Source organism: Heptranchias perlo, chromosome 15 (assembly GCF_035084215.1).
Source record: "Heptranchias perlo isolate sHepPer1 chromosome 15, sHepPer1.hap1, whole genome shotgun sequence".
Taxonomy (NCBI): Eukaryota; Metazoa; Chordata; class Chondrichthyes; order Hexanchiformes; family Hexanchidae; genus Heptranchias; species Heptranchias perlo.
In genome coordinates this window covers 36,446,039-36,465,289 of record NC_090339.1, presented here as the reverse complement: position 1 = coordinate 36,465,289, position 19,251 = coordinate 36,446,039, and the positions used below count along the sequence as shown (strand labels likewise).

Genomic DNA, 19,251 nt, shown 5'->3' with positions numbered 1-19,251 from the left:
AGTGTCTATCCCCCTAACTATACTGTCGCCTATGACAACCACTTTCCTTTTTACTCCCCCCACTTGAACGGCTTCCTGTACAACGGTCCCGTGGTCTCCCCGCAGTCACCGGACTTGTCCACAAGGGTTGCAAGATCTTCGAATCTATTGGACAAGCGCAGGGACTGAGACTCCTGCAATACTACCTCCTGGATCCCCGTACCTGCCTCACTCGCAGTCACACCCTTCTGTCCCCGACCACGTGTCAATTCTAAAGTATTTAATCTAAGGGGTGTGGCTGACTCCTGGAGCAAAAGGTCCAGGTAGCTTTCTCCCTCCCTGATGTCTCGCAACGTCCGCAGCTCGGACTCCAGCTCCTCAATTCGGAGCCGAAGTTCCTCGAGCCGCCAACACTGACTGCGGATGTAGTCGCCCTGGACAAAAATGTCCACAAGCTCCCACATATTGCAGCAGCAACACATCTCCTGTTCTCCCCGGGTTGAACTAAAGGTTCTCTATCATCTAAAATAATGGGAGGAGTGGCATATGGTACATCTGGAGCTTGGGAGGAACAAGACAAGAAATTTTGAAAGAGCGCTAACCATACTAAAAAGAGGAGATAAGAAAAGTTATGAAGGCAATAGAGAAATTATGAGCTCAAGATGAGAGGATAGCTTACCAAATAACAAACTTCTTTTATCCTGTTTAGGAATGCAAGATATTGGAGTAGTATCTATGTTTGCACTGTGATGTCTGGTGGATGTATTTAAAACTCGTGGAATAGCAGGCAACCAGTATCCGACTTAACAGGGGAAGAGAATCCCCGAATGCAGATACACCTACAAACTGCACAATGTCAGTGATCCGACATCACACTGAACGATAGGTGGGTGGAAGTGCAGTATACCATTGTGAATGTACATTTATGGGCTGTTACTGAAAGGAAGCATAGAGCAGTCTTTTTTTCTAAAAGGGAAGGGAGAAGGAAAAAAAGTGAGCACTTCCTGATCCTCATTACAAAGTGGCAAAGATGGAGTTTTGGGGTAGTTACACACAGGCCTTGTCTACCAGGCTATGTTATCCAGTAAAGGGAACCCCAAAGGGTGCTTCTTCAACAGCACCTCCCAAATCCAGTGACCTCCACCACCTAGAAGGACTAGGGCAGCAGTCCTTCAAGTTTCCCTCCGAGTCACATACCACCCCAACTTGGATATATATCACCGTTCATTCATGGTTGCTGAGTCAAAATCCTGGAACTCCCTACCTAACAATACTGTGGGAGTACCTGCCCACACGGAGTGTAGCAGTTCAATGCAGTGGCTCACCATGTCTCAAGGACAACTCGGGATGGGCAATATATACTGGCCTTGCTCGCAGCACCCGTATCCCCAGAATGAATTTTACAAAAGGAGAACAGGCAATCATTAATTTTTAAAATAATGAAATAATGAAATACATTTCACTTTTTTTTTTGCTGCAATTCAGATACTATTATGCAAATCAACAAGTTCAGTTGTGTAAGCTGCTCAGTGCTGTTTCCAGTGGTCATGTCTGCCACACATGGGGTGCATTGGTTACTAATGAAAGCTCAGAAACACATTGACACATCATCAGCACAAACATTATTAGGTGAGTCAAAAGCTGTCTGCAACGACACCACCAATCCAAGAACATCCATTGTTATTGCCTATTGAAAAATTTAAAACCCACACTTGCCTCTTCTGTTTCTGCCGATCCCGCTCTTTCCGTGAGGACGACCCTAGATGCTGACCTTTCTCCAATTCCTCACCAGCTGCTTTCAGCACATGACCTTGGACAGATGTTGGCAACTTTGCAATCAAAGGTGCCACCAGCCAGACACCTGTCCGCTCTGATGAGCTGCATGAAAAATAAAAATGTATTTAAATACAACAGGTACACATAACAGGAATATTCAATGCACAAATACCTCCTACAATTAGGAGGTCTCGATCTCTGCAGTCCTTATCATCAATTTCAACAATGGAACATCTTTCAGCATCACAAAGTCCTGGAGATGATAACGTTGCAGGTGTGATTCCCAATGTGTGTTGAATTAGCAGATCTCAGCAGTTGGGATGCTAAAATTGGCATTACACCTCTTTCTCCTCCTTTAAGACACTCCTTAAAATCTACCTCTTTAACCAAGTTTTTGGTCACCTGTCCTAATATCTCCTTATGTGGCTCAGTGTTAGATTTGATCTGACAACATTACTGTGAAGCACCTTCGAACTTTTCACTATGTTAAAAGTGCTATATAATTGCAGTTTGTTGTTGTTACTGCCTCTGAGCTAGGAGGGGGAGAAAAAGAAAAAAATGGCCAGAGTACCTGGTCCAGTCATTATTGAGTGACCTCTGTGGCCATTAGGCAATGCTTTGCCGTGATTCCCTCCATGTTTGAATAATCTGCCAACTCACTGTCTAGACTCATGTGAAGAATGGCCACTTAGGCAAGGAATCAGTGAGCAATCAGAATATTTATCTCAATAAAAGTCAGCATCTTCAGGGTGCGTTTCCCTATATTACAACAGTGACTACACTTTAAAAGTACTTAATTGGTGTAAAGCACTTTGGGATGTCCTGAGGTCGTGAAAGGCGCGATATAAATGCAAGTCTTTTCTTTCTTTTACGTACATCTGTATGAAACTGAAGCAAATAACCAACAGTATACTAGTAAACAAGTATACTAGTAAAACAAGTATACTGTGTATACTTGTTTTACTAATTGAAGGATTGGTTGATTAATTGCCAAAATTTGTCAATAACCTAACCTCAATTTGACTAAGCAGTGTGTATTACATACCCATTATATTCCTTAAATATTTGGTTGATAAACCTCTTCTATAGGGGTGCTCATCCTCATTACTGAAACTGCTAGTGGACTAACAATTCTTCACAATGAAACAGGACATGTAGCTATATCAGTGAAAACAAAATTAGCAGCTTTTCCCAACAACAACATGCATTTATATAGCACCTTTAACATAGTAAAACGACCCAAGGCGCTTCACAGGAGCATTATCAAACAGAATTTCACATCGAGTCACATAAGGAAGTATTAGGACAAAGAGGTAGGTTTTAAGGATCGTCTTAAAGGAGGAGAGAGAGGTAGAGAGGCGGAGGGATTTAGGGAGGGAATTCCAGAGCTTAGGACCTCGGCAGCTGAAGGCATAATGGTGGAGCGATTAAAATCGGGGATGCGCAAGAGGCAAGAATTGGAGCACAGAGATCTCGGGGGGTTGTAGGGCTGGAGGAGGTTACAGAGATAGGGAGGGGCGAGGCCATGGAGGGATTTGAAAACAAGGATGAGAATTTTAAAATCGAGGCGTTCCCAGACCGGGAGCCAACGTAGGTAAGCGAGCACAGGGGTGATGGGTGAACAGGATCTGGTGCGAGTTAGGATACAAGCAGCAGAGTTTTGGATGAGCTCAAGTTTATGGAGCCAGGAGACCATTGGTTAGTCCAGTCTGGAAGTAACAAAGGCATGGATGAGGGTTTCAGCAGCAAATGCGCTGAGGCGGGGTGGAGACGGGCAATGTTACAGAGGTGGAAGTAGGCGGTCTTGGTGATGGAGCAGATATATGGTTGGAAACTCATCTCAGAGTCAAACTGAACGCCAAGGTCGCGAACGGACAGCCTCAGACAGTGGCTAGGGAGAGGGATGGAGTCGGTGGCTGGGGAACGCAGTTTGCGGCAGGGACCAAAGACAATGGCTTCAGTCTTCCCAATATTTATTTGGAAGAAATATTTGCTCATCCAGTACTGGGTGTTGGACAAGCAATGTGACAAATGAGAGATAGTGGAGGGGTCGAGTGAGGTGGTTGTGAGATAGAGCTGGGTATCGTCAGTGTATATGTGGAATCCGACGTTGTGTTTTCTGATGATATCGCCGAGGGGCAGCATGTAGATGAGAAACAGAAGGGGGCCAAGGATAGATCCTTGGGGGCCTCCGGAGGTAATGGTGTGGGAGTGGGAAGAGAAGTCATTGCAGGTGATTCGCTGGCTACGACTGGATAGATAAGTATGGAACCAGGAGAGAACAGTCCCACCCAGCTGGATAACAGAGGAGAGGCATTGGAGGAGGATGGTGTGGTCAACCCTGTCAAAGGCTGCAGACAGGTCGAAGAGGATGAGGAGGGATAGTTTACCATCATCACAGTCACATAGGATGTCAACAAATGTGAACTATCCCTGGAACAAAAAATCTTCTACTCACAAAAATACAATCCCTTATGATGGCCAATTGGAAAGAATATGAATATCTTGCCAGTTGCTGAAGTTCTATAAAACCCACTGTGAGCTGCCCTGGTGACTCAGCGAGTTTTACCAGTGAGTAGTTGAACCAGGTCAGGATGGTCTCAGGTTTGATCATATGCTCAGGCGCCATACTGGAGTTACTATTGGTCTCAGGGCCCAGAGGTAGGGAGGGAAATAAAACAGAATCAACTAGGGTTCCTTTTTCTGCTCACTATGCAGCAACCTGTTGGAAAGTGCATGAGTGGCTGTCAAGTGAGGGCAGATCAAGCTTGGCTGCGATACACTACATGGTCAAATATCCTCTCATATACTTAAGCTTGGAACATCCAAATAAAACCTCTAAATAAATCATCAGAAAACGTTGGTAATGCAAAGATCAGTCTACATCTGAAAGAAAAGACAGGTTGGTGCTTTTGATGTTTTGATGAACGGTCAACACAAATTGTCAGCCTGTTTTTCCTCTTTTCAGATTTAACTGGTGTGCTGTACATTTCCAGCATTTTCTGTTTTATTTTAAATTTCCAACGCTCACATTTTTAAGTCTACCTGAAACCCACCTCAGCAGTGGTTTCATTTTGCTGGTGGCGTTTCCGTTTGTGCTGCTGGTGCTAGAAACAGGTACCCCGGTATTCACAGTTCCATTACTGCTCAGATTGGAGGAGTTCATTTCAGCTGATTTCTGGAATACCTCAATGGTGGCTTTAGCGATGTTTTCTAGCAAGGAATTCATCTCCTAAAATATAGGATCAGACAATATTCTGAAAGATGCACCACTGGCCATTGGTAGGAATATACAGCGTTCAGAAATTATCACAGAAGTGAACACCTTCACACGATGCGTTCACTAACAGCACTCAACAGCCCTGTATGCTTATAAGGTGATACAAGGTACTGCAAGACCTGGATATAATTTTAATAGCAATACAAGGGATACACCTTCATATATCTTTTTTTTTTCGGTCTTTTAGATGTAAGGTAGGACTCCGATTGAGTTTTGATTCTCCACCCCCAATAAGATTACATGTACAAAGGTGTGGGATATAGGAAAGTCAGCCTGGTACAGTAAAAGATAATCTTTTGATATATGTGTGTCTCTGTCCCAATAAGAGTCAAGCAAAAGGAATTATATCACGTGGTGTATCAGAGTAGAATTGGTTGACTCTGCCATCAAGTACAAAGTGTTTGCCCTCAAAATTCCCAATCTGGATGCATACTCATTTTTGGCTTTCTGACCATCACTAGTCAGCACAGATGACTATTGACATGAGTGGCAGCTAGGTGTTGTATCTTTCACATCCACACATGTAGGTAAAGGGGAACCCGTGCATTTTTACCAGCATTTGATGGCCCAAAACCTAAATAGGTACAGGAATAGAATAGATTAGAATGAACTAGCTGAGATAAGAGCTTTTGGAGATTTAGTAAAGCTCAGAAGCAGTAGAATCATTTACAGGCACTAACACACTCGCTCTGTCACATACGCACGCACACAAAAGTCCAGAGGCATACACAGACTCATAACTGAAGTTGAATTTCAATGCCTTTTACTTACACTGATGATACTCTGTTTAATCATAAGCTGCAGCTCCAGTGAGGACTGTCTCATTGTCCACTGGTCAAGATTCTAAAAAAAAAGGAATAAAGGTGGTCGATTCAGTATTTGATTTTAAGAAATACGCATTCTTTGAAAAAGGCAAGTGGTAGAAGCTCATTACAAATGATCAAGAAACTGGACATTTATTCTAAAACAATTACTTAAAAACATTAAAACTTTGGTCATATGAATATTTAGATGTTTTGGAACAGAAGAAAGTGAACTTATGATGGGAAGGTTGTGGGTTCAAGCCCACTCCAGGAATGCAGGGGCATCTCCTGGTGTCCTGGCCAACATTCTTCTCTTAGACCACAATAAAAACAGATTAACTGTTCGTTCATCTCATTGCTATTTGTGGAATCTCTGTGCACCAAATGGTTGCTGTGCTTGCCCATATAAGTCGCTGTATTCCGTATTCATTATATCTGAAGCACTACGAAATGTTTGAGAGACACAAGGCGCCATATAAATGCCAGTCTTCACTTTAATTGTTGTGTAATGTCAATGTAATTTGTGAAGAGACATACCTTCTGAAAGCTCAATCTCGTGTGTCAGAACACAATGGCAAGAGAAATCCAACCAATATCTAAATTATCAGTGATTAACCGTGAATGATTTTGTTGTTATAGTTACCAATACTACATAGAAAACAATTCATTTTTTTGGGTATTCGTAACTTCATATAAATTATGAACACGCTCACAACAAGCCTATTTTACTTGTATCTGATTCAGATTAAACAAGAGGCAACTGACAGTGTGTTTGCATAGCATGACGCCAGGACCAACATGTTTTGCCCCCCAGCACTACACTTTCTTGCACGACTCCCAATGGTCAAGTCCTCAGTTGTATCATCTCAGCTGCCTCCCAGAACTGGAAAGGAAGCTGACTACTGCTGGTTTCTGTGGTGTCATTGGGGACGCCTAACTGACAGACATCAAGCAGTTCTGTGGCAAATTTTAGATCAAAATTCGCAAATCCCTGGGAATTCGAGGGAACAATGTGAAATATCAGATCCCTCGAATATATGGAGAGATTTCTAACATGATTTTTTGTACCAACTAGGCTGTTGGAGTACGTGGTGGAAAAAAGGACTACTTTGGAAAATCAGAAACCCTCATGGTGATTTGATTCAGAAAATCAGTCAGGAGGCATTCAAAATTGGGGGGGGGGTAGAAATCAGTACTAACTGCTAGAGTGCTCTAAAGTCCCAAGTGATTTTACCTCAGATTTACTCTTCACACTGTGGCCTGAGCACAATGTCTTTCCTGTATCTACAAGGACAAATGTGTTGATAGATCTGTTTACGAGTAATGAATTAGATCAGGCATATGATTAAATGTGGATGAGCACCTTGGGAGCAATGACCATAATATGATGAGGTTTAAGGTCCAAATAGAAAAGAAAAAAAGTTAATACAAAAACAAAGATACCAGTTTGCAAAAGGGCAGATTTTAGAAAGATGAGGGGTAAGCTGGTGAGGTGGACACAGAAATTGGCATACAAGACTGTAAATCAATAATGGGATACTGTATTTTTAAAAACGACATTGCGAAGTTGCAGAATACATATATACCATTAAAAAGGAGACTACTTCAACTTTCAGAATGCTGTGGAAAAATAAAAAGGTAAGAAACGAACTAAAATTGAAGAGGGCTTATGGGGCCTTTTTATGATAAACATGAGCAAATACACGAAAATAAGGAAAGACGTTGAGAGGGATAAGGAAAGCAAGGAAGGAGTATGAGGAGAGAATTTTTAAAAATATTAAAAAGTGAAGTATTCTACAAATAGCAGTAAAAAGAGAATTGTTAAATGTGAGGTGGGAACCCCGAAAGAAGAGGGTAATGAATTCATAGAGGATAAATGGAAATTGGCGGGGATACATAACAGGTACTTCCTAATAGTATTTGCCAAAGAGAAGGATACGGTGGGGGGGGGGGGGGGGGGGAAGAGGCGCTAAATCCTGAATTGGTTAAAAGCAAGATAAGAGGTATTATAATCACTGAAAGAAAAGAATTAGAAAAGTTAGTTAAGCTAAAGGAAGACAAAGTGCCAGGAAGACAAAGTGACTGGATACATCCAAGGATGCTAAGAGAAATAGGGAAAGAAATAACGGAGGCCCCAGATATTCTAGTAGCTACTTACTGTATCATATCGGTCAGTTAGCAAAAGTAAACTTGCAAACCAGACAACTTGTAGAAGAAGGCTGGAGAAAGGTTGGAGTGAGGCACTACTTCATTAAAAAAATAAGAAACACATACTAGACCTTGTGATGTTCTTTCACCTTGATCAGCATTAAACCAAGAGTTGGGTCTAAACATAGCCCATTGGCCATCAGCTTCTTGATTAGCAGTTACCCATGAAGTTTCACGTGGTTGGCCCCAATTCCTTTTTAAACTTACACCCCATTGTGTTACTTCAGGAGCCAAATGCATTCTGGCAAAGTTCTTCACTTTCAGGTTTATGAAACTGTCATGGCGTCACCTCGCCTATTCTGTTTTTGTTGTTTTCCTTCCCAATGTGCATCTTTCCTTACCTGCAGGATGCGTTTGATTCTCTGTCGTTGTGGGTTGTCCCCTTCTTCGCTGTCCAGCTGTCGGTGTGGATAGCATATCAGTTGCAAGAGTCGTTGCGCTTGCTTATTTGTCAGTACTGGATCTTGCAGAGCACTGCTATCCTCACACAAACTCTTTAGGCAGCGCTCTCCCACCCACTCCTACGAAGAAAGACAATGTTTTTTAAGAACAGGAGAGTTATACAATGTTATAAATAATGAATTATTCTACGAGTTAGGTCAGGCTGTGTCCCTCTAAGGTCACAAAGCCTTTTGATAAGTAAACCATTCCTCAGGTCATTCAAAATGTAATTTTTGTTTGGTCAGGAAACTTTGCAGATTGGAATGTACACGTCAGTTCATCTGCAGGCCAGATGCAGTCTTTTAGGATTGTTTTGCATTAGTAAAAAAATGGAATATTTGCACATGCTAAAAGAATAGTGGAGATCACAAGGACTGAGAAAGATATAAGGAACAGCAAAGAGATACAAAGTAAGTAATGAGAGCTTCAAAAAGGGAGTAGGAGAAAAAAAGTACGAAGGATATCAAGGATACAGAGAATTTACAGCACAGAAACAGGCCATTCGGCCCAACTGGTCTGTGCCGGTGTTATGTTCCACACAAGCCCCCTCCCACCCTACTTCATCTAACCCAATCTGTATATCCTTCTATTCCTTTCTCCCTTATCTAGCTTCCCCTTAAAGGCATCTGTGCTATTCGCCTCAACTGCTCCAAGTGGTAGCAAGTTCCACATTCTAACCACTCTCTGAGTAAGAAGTTTCTCCTGAATTCTTTATTGGATTTATTAGTGACTATCTTATATTTATGGGCCCCAGATTTGGACTCCCCCACAAGTGGATACATCCTCTCTATATGTCTAACCTATCAAAAGGAATTTTGCTTTGCACTTAACTTGCGCTGTACCGGATTCAGGAATGCTGATAAGATGAAGAGAGAGCTTATGCTCTGCTGACATTTGAGTCCAGAAGTTAAAACATCTCAGCATGGGCAATCCGGCTGCTCAGAACTTTCCCCCCTCTCTCCCCCTACGTGGTGCACTATCCCTCCTCATCCTTCTTGACCTGTCTGCAGCCTTTGACACGGTTGACCACATCATCGTCCGCTAACAGCTCCTCCGTTGTCCAGCTACGTGGGATTGCCCTCGCCTGGTTCCACTCTTACCTATCTGGGCGTAGCTTGAGAATCTCCTGCAATTGCTTCTCTTCCCACCCCCACACCGTTATCTCTGGAGTCCCCCAAGAATCTAACCTTGGCCCCCTCCTACTTCTCATCTACAGCTGCCCCTTGGCATAATCATCCGAAAACACAATAGGTTCCACGTGTACGCTGACGACACCCAGCTCTACCTCACCACCATCACCTCTCTCGACCCCTCCACTGCCTTTGTGTTGTCAGACGGCTTGTCCAACATCCAGTCCTGGATGAGCCCAAATTTCATCCAATTATACATTGGGAAGACCAAAGCCATTTTCTTCACCCACGCCACAAACTGTTCCATAGCAACCGATTCAAACCCCTCCCTGGCCATTATCTCAGGCTGAACAAGATTGTTTGCAATCTCAGCGTCCTATCTGACCCAGAGATAGCTTCTGACCCCATATCCTCTCCATTACCAAGACCGCCTTCTTCCATCTCAGTAACATCTCCCATCTCCGCCCCTGCCTCAGCCCATCTGCTGCTGAAACCTTCATCCGTGCTTTTGTTACCTCCAAATTCGAATATCCAAAGCTGTCCTAGTCGGCCTCCCATCTTCCACCCTCCATAAACTTGAGTTCATCCAAAACTCTGCTGCCTGTATTCTAACTTGCACCCGTTCAACCATCACCCCTGTGCTCGCAGAATTACATGGGCTCCTAGTTCCCGAATGCCTCCGTTTTAAAATTCTTACCCCCGTGTTCAGATCCCACTATGGCCTCGCCCCTCCCCATCTCTGAAACCTCCTCCAGCCCTACAACTCTGAGAACTCTGCATTCCTCCAACTCTGGCCTTGTCTATCCCCCACTTCCTTCACCCCACCATTGGCAGTCGTGCTTCAGCTATCTAGGCCCCAAGCTCTGGAATGCCCTCCCTAAGCCCCCCTGCTTCACTACCTCTCTCTCCTCCTTTAAGACTCTCCTTAAAACCTACCTCTTTGACCAAGCTTTTGGTCACCTGTGCTAATGTCTCCTTCTTTGGCTCGATGTCAAATTTTGTCTGATTACACTCCTGTGAAGCGCCTTAGGGCATTTTACTATGTTTAAGGTGCTATATTAATGCCACTTGTTGTTGTTGTTGTTGTTATGGAAAGGTGCCAGGCCTACCCCCGGTGAAGGACTGAGTCTGTTTGGCACCATTATAGGCAGCCATATGTTGGTGCTCCAACTAACAATGAAAAACGTCACTTTTTCAAACTCTATCTCTGTAGTTGAGGGCAAAATGCAGAAGATTCTGTCCCAATGTGTGCATAAAGAAGACGGAGAAGCTTCATTTCAGCCCCCATGCCCCCAATTTAATGTAAGGAATCCTACAACACCAGGTTATAGTCCAACAATTTTATTTTGACCCAATTTAATGCCCTCTTACCTGCTGACAGATATTCTTTAGCACATATTTGGCATAAGCATCTAAACTGGCTGTTTCAATAGAAACAGCTCGACTGCCAGATTTTTTCACTCCTACATCCTCCTCGGGCAGTTCCTCCATCCCACCAGAATGGGAAAATCCAGAGCCTTTCAGTTCAGCATCACCTGAAACGGAAGAGGAAGACTTTTCATTAAGTTTGGACAGTATCTTAGACTGAATTTTTATCGTCTCACAGCACGCAGCATCTTCTTTGTGGAATAAAGCTATCCAGAGCATCATCCTCCTCTCAGCTCAGGGTCACTTTCCCCAACTACAGAACACTAGCCTCCTTTGAACATAAGAACATAAAGACTGGAGTAAGAAAAGGCCATTTGGTTTTTTGAGCCTGCTTGATCCAGAATCCATGTACGTTTTCTCCACCATGGCTTCCCCCATTAGTACCACCACGACTACCTGTTCATTCCCTATTTTAAGAACTAACTGTGAAGTTTTCAGAGATCTCACTCCATCAGTGGTTCCTCACGCACAATAGGCAGATTACTGTGAAATCATAGGCGCACTCTCCATCCATTGAAATCAATGGACAGAAAATTGCAGACATTACAATCACAATTTTTCGATAAGCCGTTTGCTGCATGCAACGTTGAAGCAGAATTTGAGAAAATTTCACCCCAAGTTGTTTTCCCTATCTTCCCTAGGAAAAAAAATGAAGCAGTACTATTAATATTTCCAACTCCCTTAAGGTCAAAATCAAAGGTTAGGATCCTCATCTCTCCAATTCCTTGTACTTGATATTTTTTTATATATGGAGAAAGGACATCAAGAAATATTACAATAATAATTAAGCACAGGTCTGGTCACCGCATTTCAGTCTGTGGCATAACAGCGCCAGTAGACCAAAGGGAAAGAAAAGAGAATAACTTATAAAGGGGAGTGCAAAAAAACCTCCCAAACAAAAGGGAGTCCCTCCCTGTCATAACAGTGATCTGCAATCAACATTGACATCACTTACCCAACATAAAGATAGCTTTGAGGACAGCAAAAACTGCTCCCACCACGATGCTGTTCTGTGATGCTGCCAGCAGGTGTCTGTCGCAGGATGAACGGATCCCTACCGTAGGTTTATCTGTAAAAAAAAAAGTACTCCATCAGAGCAAACCACTGACTGTCAACAGTGCCAAGAGCCGGAAAGATTCTTTTAACTATGGTTGTCATAGACAATCTTACTTGCTCTACTCCACACTCTGTCATGCATGTCCTTCAATAGGACAGCAAGATGTCTCCGTCATGAACTCCACCTCAACCACCACCAATGGTACATGACGTCAGACTACTAAGTCTGTCTATGCCTGAACAGAGAAAGACTGCATATGCCAGTGTAACTTTCCATTTCAGCAGCCCACTCAAGTGCAGAAGCTTTCTGTCAACAATGGCCGTGCATGCTCAAATGACGGGCAACTCTGCCTGTTAACCCACAATCATGGGATGGGAAGCAGGGATTAACTGACATTGTCCAGTTACCAAGAAAGTTTAGAAACAGCAGTTGGATGTTCTATAAAACTGCCCCTCTTGAATGAGCACAGCGCTCATAGAAATAAGTGGTTTAAAAAAATGTTAAAAGATAAAGTTGAAGGCATTAAAAAACTAGATAAGCAAGTATTTTACATCAAAAGTAGTGTGCCCCTCCCAAACTTTTGCCTTCTCCCTTAGGTCCCACCAGTATTGTACTTAGCACTGAGTAGTTCTTTCAAAAATAACTTTAATGAAACAGGTTTTTTGAACAATCTTCACAAAATAAATGTTCTAATGGCCTCTGTTTTGAATGGAAAACTTCTCAGTCAGAGAAAACTATTGACCTTTCCTCCCTGGGTGTGAGTGAACCCAAGTCTCAGACAACTTTTAATTTCTGAGTTTCCACTGATTAAAAAGCAGCACTTGCAGGCAGCATACTTCACTTACTGCTGTCCTGGTGACAAGGGTTCAACTGGGGTGTCCTAAACAAGTGGAGGAGGATTCTGCATGTTAGACGAGCCCCGGGTTCTGAATCCTGCTCACTGCATGCTGCAACACAAAAAAACCACACTTACGTTCGTGATCTGTATTTTTCTAAAACACTCAAAAGCACAGCAGGAGCATAGCTGCAGCAAAATACAGCATGCAACCAGATTATCAATTGCCTGCTCCCTCAGGATGCATTAATAGAAACAGACAATGCTAGAAGCATACAGAGGTTCAGTCAGCAGCTGAAAGAGATAGGTAGGTAAACATTTCAGGTATCAGTCAAATGTCACTACTTCATGTTAATTCTTTCTATATGAAGCACCTTTGGGATGTTTCTGAATCAGCGAGTGAATGAGTAAGGAAGGAGGAAAAGCTTGCGTTCATATAGCACATTATTACATCGGCAGGATGTCCTAAAGTGATTCAAAGGCAATGGATTACTTTTACTGTCTTGTTGTTACCGTGGCAAATATGACAGCCAATTTGTGCATAACGAATTGTAAACAATTTTACAACACCAAGTTATAGTCCAACGATTTTATTTTTAATCCCACAAGCTTTCGGGGGCTTTCCCCTTCCTCAGGCGGTGTGGAATATGCTGTATTTCCACACCGCCTGAGGAAGGGGAAAGCCCCCGAAAGCTTGTGGGATTAAAAATAAAATCGTTGGACTATAACTTGGTGTTGTAAAATTGTTTACAATTGTTAACCCCAGTCCATCACCGGCATCTCCACATCGTGCATAACGAAGTCCAACATGGTAAGTGGCCAGCTAATTTACTGGACGTCCTTTACAGTGGAACCTTCATTATCCGCACTCCTATGACTCACCAGAATTTTCGCAGGACAAAGCATTTTGCAAGACATCGTTTCATTGCACAGTTTTTTATGTTTCCATTTCATCTAATGTCTTCAGGGAATAAAACTACATAACATTTCTTTTGTTATTTGTATTACATTTATCTTTATTCCCGTGTGCAGGATTTGCTGTACCATGCATCTAATATCAACATTTGGAGACTCTCAATTATTCTTCAAATAACATGCATAATCAAGCTTTTGCTGTATTTCTATTGAAGGTCTAATCAATTACGTTGTTAAATTAGAATGGAAATCTCTCTTCTCTGTCCACTCCCAGGAGTGCCAAGCTGCAATCCACTAACACAATCCAGCAACAAAAATGAAGACAGCATCAAACACTACACATAACACAGGAAGGTAAGGGTTACAGTACAGATTGTTCAATAAAGTCTTAAATGAGACATTCAGTGCAATTTTCCTCTCATTGACAAAAATTTGAATAGTACTTGGTATGTGGAGAATAATGAAGGATGATAGGAAGGACTGCAAAAGTGCATGTAAACTATTAAATATTCTTTTATCCCTTTGATGATACAGGAAATACAGGGAATATTTCCTTTCTTACCAGGCTAGCACTATTCACCCTACACCATAACTCACTGCGATACTATTACTATATAGAAAATTTGCCCTTGCCTGCGGAACTGCACAGGAGCTTGAGTTTCTGCTTTCTCGATTGAAAAAGCAAGTGATGTAGAGACAATAAATCAGTAAGTGAAAAGTTTACAATGTTTTCAAGTTTCAAGAGTGAAGGATGACAATTTTGTTCCAATTATATCTCTCCAGATTCACCACAGCTAGCCAATGATAAGACGTTTTGTTATAAAGAATTTTTATTTAACAAAACATCTCTGCCACTGGGGCGCTACTCAACTACAAGTCATGCAGCACTGATAGGGTTAATGTTCATAAATATAACAAAAGTATGTACAGTGTGAATAGGCACATTCTTAATTCTATACTTTAACGCCAGACAGGAATACATCATCTTGGCAATTTTAAAAGTGGTGATTCTAAGATAGAAGGTTACCTGCATTAAGAAGTGATGGGATGGCTACACAGCGAATCAGATCCTCCAGCAGCAAGCACTGTCTGGCTATTAAAATAGCTATAAACGTCGCCAGAGAGTCATGGAATGACAAGTCGCTCACCTGTGAAAAGAGAACGAGAACTTTAGTACTAGACACAATCAAAAGTGAAGCCATTTATCTCACAGAATGCTCGCTGCTGAAATACAAGTGTCAGCTTGGCTCAGTGGTACCACTCGCCTCTGAATCAGAAGATCATGGGTTCAAATCCCACTCCAGGACTTCAGCAACAATACTAGGCTGGTACTCCAAAGTGGGAGTGGATGCCATCTGTGACAAAACATTAAATTAGTGCTCATCTGCCTGTTCAGTGTCCACCATATCCTTTTCCTCCTTATAAAGTGCCTAGAGAAGTCCTCCTTACATTTTGTTATTGTTCAGATAGATGTTAAAGACCACACAACACTATTCATAGAAAGAAAAGCACAGAATTCTCCCAGTGTCTGGCAAACATTCTTTCCAGAATGAAACACCACTAAAAATAAATTAATTGGTCATTTATCTCATTGTTATTTCTGCCTGATATTGGTGCATGCAAAACTGCTGCCATATTTGCCAAATAGCAATGACTACATATCACAGTGATTCATTGTATGTGAAGTGCTTTGAAAAATCCTGAGTGACATAATAAGGTACTATATGAATGCATGCTCTCAGAAAAGAAACAAAACAGGGACAAGAACACCGATCAGGAGTTTGGGAAAAAGGATAGGCAAGGTAACCGATGAAGTGGTTAACGGTTTTAAGAAAGCTTTTGAAAGTGGAGAGTGAAGTGGTGAGTAGGAGGATTTTAGGAAGAAATTCCAGAGGTTCTGCCACCAATGATGAAATTTTAAAAAGCTGGGATCAGTAGAAGTGACCATGATGTTGTTGAATTGTCGTAAAAACCCAACTGGTTCACTAATGTCTTTTAGAGAAGGAAACCTGCCACCCTTACCCGGTCTGGCCTATATGTGACTCCAGTCACACAAATACGTGATTGACTCTTAAATGACCTCTGAAGTAGCCTAGTAAGTTACTCAGTTGTATCATATCGTTACATCAGGGCAACAAATGTTGGCAATAAATGCGAGCGATGCCCACATCCTGAGAATGAATAATTTTTTTAAAAAAGAATTCTGATGAATTAGAATTTGTATAGGGTGGAGATTGGGAGGCCAGCATGGAACGTGTTGGAGAAGCCCCGTTCAGAAGTAACAAAAGGAGTGGATGTGCGTTTCGGTGGTAGTACGAGTGAGACTGTAACAGGGGCAGGCTTTTACACCAGAGAGTGCAGTTGACGGTAGACATGTGTTTCTTCCTCCTTCGGCTACACTCCTTAATGTAAGCAGCTTGATGTTCCAGGAACCAATGGCACTGTAGATCGTCTGCTGTTAAGCTTGCCTGTTCCAGGAAAGAAAACCCAGTGAGCCATTTCCTGCTGTTTGCACTCTAGGTCTCTGTAGCACGGCTACAGTATTGGCACCAACCGCCAAATGTAAAAGAGGGAGAATGGCCAGAGGCATATTTAAACACTAAAGCATAGAGCGAAACAGCATGAGTTTACACCCCCAATTCTTCAAATGGCAAGTCCACAAATTCAGCTGGACTTTCCCAGTTGGCCCCCAGGAGTATTTTATATATATATATATATATATAGATAGATAGATAGATAGATATATAGATATAGAGAGAGAGAGATCACAGCATTTTCATCACCATAAAGCACTCTTATGCCAGGTGCAGCATTGGTTAGATATAGTGAAACTCGCCTCTCCACACTGCCCTATCAACCAATTGCAGGTCAGTACAGAACTGGTTAGATACAGAGTCAAGCTCCCTCTACTCTGCCACTATAATGTGCTCTAACTCTAACCTCAGAGGAGCACCTCCTATTTAACCAGTCTGTTACTTCCATTTTCCATGCCAGCCAAACTTGTGGCCGGAATGAGACTGACAATACTGTGTGAATTGTGCACAGAGGTCTATTGTGGATTCATGCCACTATAAACCTAGATTGAAACGGCCTGAGCTCATTTCATATTGGACCTTTCAGTCAGCAGATGTACCTTTCATCATTTCTGTCTGGGCTGGAATTAGATCCAGATTTTAGAAATGAAGAGACACTTTTTAAAACCTGCTTATTAAGCCAAGTTAAACTGCTCCTTGCAGCCAATACTGACAGACTACATAGTAGCATTAGAGAAAGCATACAGGCACAGGCTGGGTCATTACCCACACACTCAACCAGTGAATGTGTTAAGATTGAAAGTGAGGAGAGGGAAGAAAGTAGAATATTTGGTAACAGGCGTTAAAGCCCAATAGATTTCAATCCAACCATCTCATACATATCCTCAATCATTGCTCTTCTCCAGAAAGGCATCCAATTGTTTCAACAGCCTTTTCTGGTAACTTTATCTATACAGTCATTCTTTGAGTGATAGGAGAAGGATATTGTCCACCTGATATCCTTTTTTACTCTAACTTTTTAACTTTAACTTGTGTCCTCTTTTGTTTTATCCCTCTGTTAACGTAACCCAGTACTGTGACATTTTTACTATGGTTTTACAAATTGATTCATAATTAACACATAAACCACCTTCCTGATAATTGAGTCACTTAACATACAATATCATGGATATAAACAGAGGGTGCAGTGAATTCATGGGGAACTGTTGTTATCAAACAGCTCGCTGGAATCTTATTTTAACTATATTTTCATTCACCGTCCCAATAAATACAACTTAAAGAGTCATAAACAAACTGAACAGTTATCCTATCAGTCTGCCTCCAATCTTGAAGCAAACGTGCTCCCCCTCAAGATGGAGCATTCACTTGCTCTTTTGTCTCAAACATCTCTAGCTGGCTGACCAGACAGACTGCTTTGTGGCAGTGATCACTAATGAAGATTACCTCAACTAAAGAGCATGCAAACAAGTCAAAGGAATTTAATCCAAAAAAGTTAAAGACCTGTTTGATGAAAGAGTACTTACATCAACATTGCACAGAAGATCATTGAAGCCACAAGTCCCATTATTGGATGAACAGCACAGTGCCTTGAGCACACCAAGCCACTCTGCGCTGAGAGCCTTGCAATAGGCGGTCAGCTCTGCGCACAGGATAGCAATGTCATTCACACTAAATAAAAAAGAGACAGGTGACTGAAGATCTGCAGAGAACAATCAGGCAATCTTATTTAAAAGCAGCAAACATGCACAAGTTATACGCACGTGGGCCCCAGGAAAGCAGCAGTTAGCTCGCTTGCTTTGTGTTCCTGTGGTCACAGGCCCTACGTCCCTGTAAGAGAGTAAAACCATCCTCTCAAAAAAAAAAACATCCTCTCTTCACCCACAGAGGTAGAATTTAATGCCAAATCGAAAATATCAGCAAAATCTCAACACTGAGAGTTCAGGAGGTCAGGGTGACGCAGTGAATTAGTGCAAAGTCCTTTTGCCTCTGGGACCTGGGCTTGAATTCAGCCCAAACTATTAGCAAGAAACTCACCTTTCCGTTGGCTGCGTGGGTTTTTAAGTGAAATGAGATTGAGTCCACACAATTAAACTTGCCATAATATTGCACAATCTGACATTAGGCTGGCGGTCTCTGTTAAGGAGGCTATAAGGGTGGCTAAAGTGGGGAGTGGAATGAATTATACCAGTGCAGTAGGGACAGTTCTTTTCAAATTGGAGTTACGGCACATTGTTGAGGTAAAGTAGAGAGCTTCACTTTGCAACTGTTTGTGTTAAAACTGACTCGAAGTGTTTGATATAGACAACGAATGCTCAAAATTGGAGCAAGGAAATGTCTCATTCCTGAGTACTGAAATCCTTCAGCTTGATAAGCACAAAATAAATACTGACACTATAAAATTAGAAATTGAATAGTACAGCTCACAAACCAACATAAGTTCCATTAGTACTGGTATCTGGTGCAATGACAATAAAATGCACCAAAGTAAATCTGAACTGGCTGGTTTACACTAATACTCAAGCCCAAATTCTCAGTATTATCACTCAGAATGTACTGGATGAAGTAAAATCATTGACATCCCCACCAGTGAAAATATACGGTGCTACGCAACAGGTTAGATTTTTGAATGCTGCAACACAAGGAGACGCACTCATTTTTTCTGGATGATAAAAGATCAAGTGTGAGAGCAGTGGAACAGACAAAAAAAATCTGAACTTCTTAGAAGAACTGAAGCCACAACTCATGCTACAGCATACTCTCCCTGGAACTGAATGTCTCTTGGCATCAGTTTCAAAATCCTCGTCAGCCTTCAAATCCCTCCATAACTACCCTACCATTGCAATATTTTCTAGCCCTACATCCCTG

General features: G+C 42.0%; 1 protein-coding gene across 2 annotated transcripts in view; it reads right to left on the bottom strand.

The window, feature by feature from the left end:
• Nucleotides 1-19,251, bottom strand: part of med12 (mediator complex subunit 12) — a 127,143-nt gene that overhangs the window by 36,096 nt on the left and 71,796 nt on the right. For both annotated transcript variants that reach the window (XM_067997068.1, XM_067997069.1), the window contains exons 22-30: nucleotides 17,910-18,054; nucleotides 14,880-15,000; nucleotides 12,948-13,049; nucleotides 12,001-12,114; nucleotides 10,989-11,152; nucleotides 8,388-8,567; nucleotides 5,807-5,878; nucleotides 4,812-4,987; nucleotides 1,696-1,857 (exon numbers count right to left, since the gene is read on the bottom strand). In XM_067997068.1, the coding sequence (XP_067853169.1) occupies nucleotides 1,696-1,857; nucleotides 4,812-4,987; nucleotides 5,807-5,878; nucleotides 8,388-8,567; nucleotides 10,989-11,152; nucleotides 12,001-12,114; nucleotides 12,948-13,049; nucleotides 14,880-15,000; nucleotides 17,910-18,054 (1,236 nt within the window). The remainder of the gene's footprint in view (nucleotides 1-1,695; nucleotides 1,858-4,811; nucleotides 4,988-5,806; nucleotides 5,879-8,387; nucleotides 8,568-10,988; nucleotides 11,153-12,000; nucleotides 12,115-12,947; nucleotides 13,050-14,879; nucleotides 15,001-17,909; nucleotides 18,055-19,251) is intronic.